This window comes from Chionomys nivalis, chromosome 25, assembly GCF_950005125.1.
Source record: "Chionomys nivalis chromosome 25, mChiNiv1.1, whole genome shotgun sequence".
NCBI classification, from domain to species: domain Eukaryota; kingdom Metazoa; phylum Chordata; class Mammalia; order Rodentia; family Cricetidae; genus Chionomys; species Chionomys nivalis.
Genome location: NC_080110.1, coordinates 27492664 through 27503346, shown reverse-complemented (window position 1 = coordinate 27503346; position 10683 = coordinate 27492664). Strand labels below are relative to the sequence as shown.

General features: G+C 37.4%; 2 protein-coding genes across 2 annotated transcripts; both read right to left on the bottom strand.

The window, feature by feature from the left end:
- Positions 1-230: 230 nt before the first annotated feature.
- LOC130866246 (olfactory receptor 6C74-like) lies at positions 231-1169 on the bottom strand. Its single transcript, XM_057757490.1, has one exon. The coding sequence runs from the start codon at positions 1167-1169 to the stop codon at positions 231-233; it is 939 nt and encodes a 312-aa protein (XP_057613473.1).
- An 8111-nt stretch (positions 1170-9280) lies between these two features.
- Positions 9281-10225, bottom strand: LOC130866358 (olfactory receptor 6C74). The gene has a single exon (XM_057757722.1). It carries the CDS (start codon positions 10217-10219, stop codon positions 9281-9283), a length of 939 nt encoding a protein of 312 aa, XP_057613705.1. The 5' UTR covers positions 10220-10225.
- Between the last annotated feature and the right edge of the window lie 458 nt (positions 10226-10683).

Below are 10683 nucleotides of genomic sequence, written 5' to 3'. Positions count from 1 at the left end.
AATAATATTAGCTAAAGTGGAAGTTTAACACAATAGTAGTGTGCTGACCTCCAAGACTCAGGTCATGTTTGATTAATTCCCTGCTCCCTGCATTCATAAATTTACTTCTAAAGAACAAACGTCTTCTTTAGATGGAAAAATGAATAAGAAAACACTGAGAAGAAACTGAAGAGACTTACGAACAATAGGTACTTTTAAGTCTCTTTTCTTTATATAGTGAAATGGTATAGTCATTTCTTTGAGAAAGATGCAATCCTGTGTATTGTATTAAAGAATGCCGTTTTCACTTGCTGATTCCTCAAGGTGTAGATAAAAGGATTCAGAAGTGGAGCCACTGAGGTATTGAGCACAGAAATTCCCTTGGAAATAGATACTCTCTGCTTGATTGAAGGTTTAGCATACATGAAGATGCAGCTGCCATACGAGAGGGATATCACAATCATGTGAGAAGAACACGTAGAGAAAGCCTTCTTCCTCTGGCTGGTTGAAGGGATTTTTAGAATCGTTATGGCAATGTAGGTATAGGAAATTATGACCAGTAACAATGTGAAAAAGAGTGTCACCAAAGCCGAGATAAAGCCCAATGTCTCCATGAGCTGCGTGTCTGTGCAGGAAATCTGCATGAGTGGGGTGGTGTCACAGTAGAAATGATCAACAACGTTGGAAGCACAGAAATCAACATTTAAGCCTAACAGGAGTGGTGGGAAGATGACAAAGAAGCCAGCAATCCAACAACTGAGGACCAACTGCGTACATACTTTATTGTTCATGATGGTCATGTAGTGCAGGGGCTTGCAGATGGCCACATAGCGGTCATAGGACATGGCTGCCAGCAAGTAAAATTCCGATGCTCCAAATAGGAAAGCAAAAAACACTTGTGTTAAACAATCACCATAAGGAATGCTTTTGTCCCCAGTTGCCAAAGTAGCAAGCAATTTGGGTATGCATGTGCTAGTGTAGGAAATCTCTAAGAAGGAAAAGTTCCGGAGGAAAAAATACATGGGGGTCTTCAGGTGAGCATCCACCAGGGTGAGTGTGATGATGGTCAGATTGCCTGTGATGCTGAGCAGATAGGTAAGAAGCAGGAAGATGAATAAGACAACTTTCCACATCGGGTCATCAGTCAAACCAGCTAGGATGAAAAATGTCACCTTTGTGTGGTTCTTCATTGTGGTCCTCTGGCAGTTAGCCGGTCTAAGTGGACAAGAGAGAGGTGGGTGGAGGGAGGTTATCACTACAGAAGCATGCTAGTGATAAGTAATGCTGAAGTACCCTAGACATTGAGAAGGCAAGGGTTCAGACAGCAATACAGTACCTATCAATGATCTAAAGAGAGCTGTGCCAATAAAACGGTAGCTTATAGCTTTATGGCATCTGAACTGAAAGCATAATAGTAATTTTTAATTTTACTCTATATCAATTTATATGACAGTGTTTTGTTATCTCTTTTAAGAGAATAATTTTTCAGGATATAAAGTTACTGGAATACAAAAATCTTGTTTTCTTTCTGAGTATATAGCAGTTAGGAAGGCAAGTCATTTTCTGTTCAATTAAAGAAGTTTCATTAGATACAATAAATGTTTTCAAAGAAATCCAGTGACAGTATTTACTTGAAAAATATCAGTCTGTATTGAGATAGAGGTGAGGGAGAAAGGAGAAAGAGATAGATATAGAAATGTGTGTGTGTGTGTGTGTGAGAGAGAGAGAGAGAGAGAGAGATAGACAGAGAGAGAGAGAGAGAGAGAGAGAGAGAGATTGAGAAAGGAAGAGACAGAGAAAGAGAGAGACAATGTGGGGATGGTATACACCTAGAACTAACATCTTAGTTTAAGCAACCCATGTAGCTGAAATGTCTAACCTCCTTCTCACTACCTCACTACTTTTATAAAATTATCCAGTTTCAAAATTTAAAACTTAATTGTTGAAGTTACTTTCTTTACTTTTCTTTTTTTTGTTGTTTTTTTGTTTTTACTTTTTCAGTTTTTTTGAGACAGGGTTTTGGTTTAGCTTTGGAGCTTATCCTGGAACTTGCTCTGTAGACCAGGCAGACCTCAAACTCACTTTGCCTCTGAGTGCTGGGATAAAAGGCATGTGCCACAACTGCTCATCTTGGAGTAATTTTCTTTACACTTTCTATTAATATGTCTATTGCTTTTATTTTATTGTCTCCTTATGTTTTGTTGACCTTCTATTCAAATACCACTTCATTAGGAACAGTTAGATATTATTAGGGTTTGAAGTAAGACATCGCAATTATTAATTATTTTTTATTTGTGTGTGTGAGACAAAGCTCTGGATGTCCTGGAACTCACTAGGTAGATCAGGGTGACCTCAGATGCACAGGGATCTGCCTGCCTCTGCATCTTGGGGCACGGATTAAACATTTAGCACATCACACCTGTCCTCCATTGTGGTTTCTTATGCTTCAAGTGACAAAAAATGAATCTAGACATGTAAATACAGTTTTAGAAAGTTGTATGAGCTGAGAATACTAAAGCTGTTTAAAAATCGAGGTATAAGGATTTTAGAGATGAAATGAGCTTGAAGAGCAAAGTTTTTCAGAGTTAAATAAGCACAAACCAGTAATTAAAGCAAGTGCAAATTTAAAAATATTCAATTTTTCTTCATCTATTGCTTACATTATTCTGAGTTATCTTATGAAGAGATTGGCAATATGAATACACGACCTGCAAAAGTATAACATTAGTTGGTAAATTAAGAAACATAGTGTATTATCAAATAACATGACTCAAATTACATTTGGCATGTTTTCCACTCACAAAAATACTATAGTCTCTAGCTAACTTTCTGTTAATGAAAAATTAAGAAACCTGGGATACAGTTCAGTGTCAGAGTGCTTGACTAGTGTAATGAGACCTTGGACTTGGTGGGAGACAAAGGAACAAAGTAAAGGAAAAGAAAGAAAAGGAAGGGAAGGGAATGAAGAGAAGGGAAAAGAAGAGAACGGAAGGGAAGGGAAAGTAAGGGAAGAAAGAAAAAGAAAGGAAAGAGAAGGGAAGGGGAGTAGAGAGAGCAGGAAGCATGAACAAAGATACTAACAAGTAGATGTAGATAACTGTATATATTGACATGATATTATTGATGAGCAAAATTAGTTCGACTGACATAGCAAGTAAGATGAGCATTTACTATGAAAAGTAAAGTTATCCATCTCTTGGGAAAACTTCTTATCTGAAATCTTCAGCATCAGACACATAGATTCTTATATTTCCATGAAGGGTATGGCAACCTATAACAATACTTTTTGCCTTATGATATTACAGTAATTATTAAAAACCTCCAACCTATATATCATTCCCAAGAGAGGTCACAAGTAATTAAAATGAGATATCCAAAGTAAACTTTTTAAAAAATATATCAAGAAATGTTTACTGGAAATATTTGGAGTCTATGACGGGTCTTAGAATGAGAAACAGAAATGATAGCAAATGCTCCAGAATAGTAGGGGGAACTGAGGCAAAGTGAAGGGTGAATGCATAATCTACTGAGAAGCAATGAAGAGCCTTCTGCTGTCAGGGCTGTGCCTACCAACACAGCCGACACACATGGCTAAAGATCTCCATTTATCGAACATACCTTCACATTTAGAGAGTCACGAGGGCATCTCTTACAGCTTCCTTTGTGTGCAAGGATGAACTCAATGGCAAAAGATGTAGGACTGCATATGTCTAAACCACAGGAATCTCAGTATCATGACTTAAGATCATTCATTTATTCTACTTTAATTACACATATCAATGATTCCACAAAATACTCTGGAAAATGTAGAATTTACATTGAAGTTAAGTCTATGATGAAATTTTCAAAACATAGTATCACCCATCATGAGGAACAGGTTAACTTTAAGTGGAAAAAAATTAGTTCTAAATTGTAAATACAGTAAAAAGTATCCTATTTTTTAACTAAAATTTAAACATGACTAAATACATCTATGTTTTAATGGAAAAAATAGCAAAAATACATTAAACATATGTTGCAAAGAATTTTTTAACTTTTCCAAATGACTTCACCCTTTAGAATCCCTTTCCAATTAAGTGTGTAAAAAATCCAAAAAAAAATATAAATATTTATCTGAAACACATGTATTCAAATACCATAAACAGGCAGAGATACAGACCCAGTTGTACTTGGACCAAATATCCCATATTTTACAGACTGACCAAGTTGCTGATAAGAGCACCAGCACTACACTCCTCTCTGAATGCATCTCAGTTTAAGCCACAATATATGATGGTTTTCTCACCTAGTCAGACAATCTTGCAGATGACTTCACCAGCCAATGCTTTGTGTTTTAAGTCCTCTCTTTACTATAGTGATGTGGTCTGTGGAATCATCTCCTATGCATCGCTCACACTGACACAGTAAATGAATCCATCCTAATGCAGTGAATTTTCGTATACTCGCTTCTTGAATCAAAACTTAAAGACATGATGAAAATTCTCATGAGAATTGGAGATTTATAACAACATTTCCCAAGGAAATAACACTTTTCATGTTAAACAAATGTACTCCCCAAGCAATCTGTATTTTTAAAAACAAATTATACTTAAAAAAACTAAACAATCTCCAGAGACTTGCATATAGATTCCTCAAAGAAGTCTGCTGTCTCATTTAAGAAAACAGTTATCAGTGAGGCTTCTAAGTTAATCTAATTAGTCATGTGTGGTTTCTCACAGCTCTTCCACTCACTGGTGGGTCTCAGGACTCCCAGTTCAGTTATCTGCCTAAGGTGGACAATACACTTAATCAATTTATTAGACCATAAGTTATGTGTCATATATAGTTTTGTTCTGTAAATAGAATAGGCTTGTGAAAATATTGGTTGGGATTTTGCCTGAAAAATGCATTGAGAAAGAAGCCTCTCACTATGAAAGCTTATTGCAGCTTTTGACACAATGACACTAGGAATTCTCGCTCAATTAATCAGTGCTTGAGTATTTTGGCCCTTCCTAGCCATGAGCCTACAATTTCCTAGGAATTTCATCTAATTACAAGAAAAAGACTTTTGAAAAAATCTTATGTGCAACTCTAGTGGCTTCTGGTTTTACTTTATCATATTATAAAGTATCCAAGTATCATATTATAAAGTATCACACATAATTCTTAGCAGTTTTGTGATGAAACTTGAATGCTATCAAGTATGTGGTTAATAGTAAGATTGGTTTGCTGTCGATAAGAAAGTTATATCCACCCTTGAGTATCTTCTACTATTCCCAGTACTTCCCTTGAGACTGCCCACCTCACAGCATTAATTTCATACTGTCTTCTGGTAGCTTCTTTCTCTTACCCTTCATGCATTAAGCCCACATTTAAATACCTTTAATAGCATTTCCAGTTCTGCTTTGTGATCTAAGTAGTTCTAAAAGTTTTTTTTTTTCAGCATTGAAACCACAAATCTAGATTTGGTCTTAAATGTTCCCTAAACATCTTAAGAAAATGTTCCAGCTAAAGAAGATGGCTCTATTGAACTGTGTCCCCTTGATGCAGGGGGAAAGGGGCTTGGTCTTGCCTCAACTTAAGGTGCCAGACTTTGTTGACTCCCTATGGGAGGCCTTGCCCTTTTGGAAGAGTGAATGCAGAGTGGGTTGGGGGTAGGTTTAAGAGGAGAGAAGTAGGAGGGAATGGAGGGGGAAATGTAGTTGATATGCAAAATTAATAAAAAATAAAAAACAGAACTGTGTCCCTGTCTCCAAACTACTGATAGTTCTGGTTTGAGGACAGAATTTGGAAAAATTTGGATTTGAGATGCAAAGCTTCTTGTAGGCCGGCCATCATTGTAGAGCAAAGGGTTTTGTGGGTTGGTGTCTATGTTTCTCCTTTGGCACTGTGCAGGGTACCTTAGCTCTCTATGGGCACCAGATCAACTTCTCCACGTTCAATGAATTGTGTAGGTGTCGTCTCCAGCAATAGGGCCTTGCTGCCAGTTGTAAAGAGCAACCTCTAGTCCATCAACTAACAATCCTGCTTTGTTTGAAGGTTCCCATGGGATCCCTTTGACCAAGAAATCAATTAGATGTAGCCCAATCCAAGAAATGGAAGCTTCATTTAGTAACAAGTGATATTTATTTGGGGTTCTGTCTCCCTCATTAGTTAGCATTTTCCTTTATGCCACTTCCATAAATTTTATGAAGCTATTCATCAAATAGCCTTTAATTTTAGCTGTCACTTCTACACTCCTCTACTTGTTATTCTCTTCCCTACACCCCTGCAGATGATCCTCCTGTTCTCGTTCCCCTACCCTATTCATTCATTGCTATCTGTTCTATTTCCCTTTCCTAGTGAGATCTATTTGTGTCCTGCTCCCCATTTCCTTAAAGTGGCAGAGTTTCCTGTATTCTGGCTCCAGAGGGTTAGCAGACAACCCCCACTCCCCTAGTAATAACCCCTCTGGGCCACACCTGGTCTAGCTCCAGAGTTATCACTCATTCCTAATCCATCCTCCATGTTACAGATACCTTTTGTTGCCCTATATACATCTTGTTAGGGAGTTTTCTGCAGGTACAAAGTCTATGCAAAACTTGGTTAGGGGGAAACCTGGACACCTCGGGTACATCCTGAATCAGGTATTTATATTTGACATTGTATCTTTGGAAGCTTCATTCAGGTTGTTTTGAATATATGGATATCTACTGGCTAAAGTGTAACTATAGGGAAAAATAAAAATGCCCTGGGCTAAGGGAAAGTGCTTCAGTCCGCTGAGGGTGGGGATCCCTGCACCTGGTAAGGCTAAGTTCATTCTCAAAGAGTCTCTGAGTCTTCATTTCATGGACCCATGTTAACCCACACACCCACACTGTGCTACCCACAACATCTTACACTATAACAAACTTCTGTGGTTTTATGGATTCTAGCTTGGTTGTCATTGATTTAAAAGCTAATATCCACATATACACAAATTCCAAACCATAATAGTCTTTCTGGGCCTTGGTTACCACCCTCAGGATGATCTTTTTTTTAAAACTAAGAATCACATTATTTCATTTTCTGTCTCTTTCTACTTGTAGCTTTTTGTTTTCCAAGTTGCCACAATGTAGGAAAACTTAATATACTTTCTTTCTGTATCTGACTTATTTTCCAGAACATGTTATAATATAATTCTAACAATTTTACATGGCATAGCCTGCTAGATATGGTTGACCACAGATTTCAGAGTGGCCTTTACCTCCCCAGACCACATAAATTTATAAGTTTAAAGTTAACTGTAAGAATTCAGTTAATTCTTGATGGTAGTAAAACCCATCACCATCATCATTTGTGCCCTGGTAATGCTTAAGCATGCATGGGCAGCCTGTTTATGGTGGTTCTCCACTTTTTCCTATCCCGGGCAGTCCTAGATGCTGTACTATTGTCATATTCAAGGTTCCACAGTCTTCCTTTGTGCCATCTATCCAGCGCTTTTTGGGCCTTCCTTTTTGCCTTATCCAGTACCGTCCTCCAAGCAGTGCTACCTTTGAGTATTTGCCATCATTCATTCTCATAACATGGTGAAGTATATCAAGTGCCATTGCCGTATCCTGTACTTTACTTCTTTCTGAAGATGGAGATGTTTCTTAATGTCATAATTGAACAGTCTATATCTTTATGGGACAACTAGAATCCTTCTGAGACATGCCATCTCAAATACATTCAGTCATTGTTTAAAGGAGCATTTCCTTGTCCAAGACCAGCCTGGTCTACTGGTCTACAAGAGCTAGTTCCAGGACAGGCTCCAAAACCACAGAGAAACCCTGTCTCGAAAAAGAAAAAAAAAAAAAAAAGACAAGTGTCTCATATACTTGCAAATTGGCAGGGTGGGGATGGGGTCACAGTTTAAAACCCATAGTTGTATTTTTGAGATTATAATATAATTACATCATTTCCCGTTCTTTTTCTCTCCCTTTGAGCCCTCCCATACACCCTTCCTGACTCCCTTTCAAATTCATAATCCTTTTATTAATTATTGTTACATGCATATGTGTATAAGAGTATACATAAATGTTCCTAAATACAACCTACTCAGTCTATATCATCTTATTTGTATAAATATTTTCATAGCTCATTATTTAGCATTGGATAAGCAACTTATGTGTTGTTACTGGGGAAGATCATGTCTCCTGCTCTCAGTATTTCTATAGTTCTCCTGGGCAGGCCTCCATCTACTTTATGATATTTATTACTGTGAGATTGTGTCTCTTAATAATATCAGATGTTATGCCCATTAACTCTCAACAATATGAGTACATTAGCTTTTTAGGGGAATGTTTTCTCCTTTATGTCACATTGAAACACGGCACATTTGAGAAGAAGCCGGTCAACACATTCTGCTTTTCACATGGTAATTCATTATAATTACTTTAAAAGCATATTTGACCACTTAAATTGAGAAGAATTAACTCGAGTAGAACCTACAATGCTCAAAAATTATTCCTAAGAGTCTTTAAATCTTTGTAATATTCTAAAAGAAGTACACTTATTTATGTCCTAAGTGTCCCAGGTCCAGAGAGGAACCGCTACATTATTTTTAACAGTGTGTGAAAATTAAAATAAGAATTAAGACACAATTATTCAGTTATTCCTTTTGTATGCACATTTATTTTCTATTTTGTCATAATCAGCCATAATCTTTGTGTTCTCCTTTAGACATCAACATGTCAGCACACATTTTACAAAGCTGTGAGGGTAAAAGTCAGACATTTCAAGAAGTCTAGCAAAACATGAGAATGAGTGTTGTGATAAATTCAAACACTGTTTAAAAAATTGAAATTTACATGCTGTAACAATATTTCATTAGCTTATATAATATATAAGCATCTATATAAAATATCCAAGGTACTGAGCCTCTGGAACAATGCAGAAGATCATGGAAAATCTGAAGTCATTTTGTTTCTAAGAGAATTCTGAAAGTTGTAAAAATAAAAAGGCACATAAATATCTTTCTTTTTATAATTTGAAGGATATTGTTTCTGGAATTAAAGCCACATAAATAAGATCTTACATGTTTAATATAGTATGTTACTCATATAAAATTGGAAAAAAAATAAATTTAAAATTTGAGACCAATGTGGCTATTAATTTCTGTACAATGCCAATTCAACACAGTAAACTAGGATACTTCATTCCAAAAAGGGTAAGACACAGAATTTGGACATAACTGGGGACACAAAAGCTCTTCAGTTAAGTAAAGGGTTGTATGATTTTAAATACACCTGTGGAAGAACTTGATGATACACTTCACTCTTCCTGCTGACAGCACAAGTCAATTTGGAATACAATTAAGTTTTTACTTCATTGAGAAAAACTCCATCCTTTTAGTCATATTCTTAAAAGCATCTTTTACTTGTTTGTTTCTAAGTGTATAAATGAAGGGATTCAGCATGGGTGCAACTGAAGTGCTGAGCAGAGCGATCCCTTTATTTAAAGCGACTCTCTCCTTTGCAGATGGCCTCACATACATGAAGATGCAGCTGCCATAAGAAATGGACACCACAACCATGTGTGAAGAACATGTAGAGAAGGCTTTCTTTCTCTGTTGAGAAGATGGGATTCTCAGAATAGTCCTGATGATGTGTGTGTAGGAAAGACTCACTAACACCAGCGTAACCAGGAGTGTCAAAATGGCAGAGAGAAGCGCCATTAATTCTATTGTGTGTGTGTCTGTGCAGGAGAGCTGAAGTATAGGGAAAACGTCACAGAAGAAGTGGTCTACAGTGTTAGCTGCACAGAAGTCAAGTTGAAGCCCCATGATAAGAGGAGGAAAAATTATCAGGAAACCAGACAACCAGGAAGCAAAGACCAGCAAGTTGCAAATTCTGCTACTCATGATGGTCATGTAGTGTAGGGGTTTGCAAATGGCCACATAGCGGTCATAGGACATGGCTGCCAGAAGAAAAAATTCAGTTGCCCCTAAGAGAATAGTGAAAAAGAGTTGTGCTGCACAGTCATTGTATGAAATGGTCTTATCCCCCGTGGCCATGCTAACGAGGAATTTGGGGATACAGACAGTTGTGAATGAAATTTCTAAAACTGAGAAGTTCCGTAGGAAGAGATACATGGGTGTCTTGAGATGAGAATCCAGTAGCGTGAGTGTGATGATGGTTAGGTTCCCAGTAACACTCAGCATGTATGTGAGAAAGAGAAGCACAGAAATGACCACCTGCAGTTGTAGATCATCTGTTAATCCAAGAAGAATGAATACAGTCACCGTGGTGTGGTTCTTCATAGCTAAGGTCTGATTGCCCAAAGTAGGGAAAGAAAATTAGAAACGAAGAGGAAAACTCTAAACAGCATGTGAGAAAGTCTTTACAGGAACAGTAGAATTCACACTAAACAACCCTCAAAAAGCACTGTTCTCCAAAGATAATAGGATCCCAAAAAGCCAGTACATGCAGTAGAGATAAGTCCCAGTGCCACTGCCAATGGCCCCTCAGTTTGCCCCAGCCATACAACTGTCAACCACATTTCTTTTCACAAAGCAATGTGCCTTACCCTCTCTTAGGATTAGAGTGCGGTGGGGTTGGGGGGGTGAGTGGACAAAAGAGGAGGAGGGGAGAGAGTGGGAATTTGGATTAGTATTTAAAAAAAAAAAAAAAAAAAAAACACCAAAGTACAGGGAGTAAGGAGAAGGGAATGGATCTGCAAAGAGTTTCAACAAGGAGCAGAAGTGAATATAATCAACACAGTGTA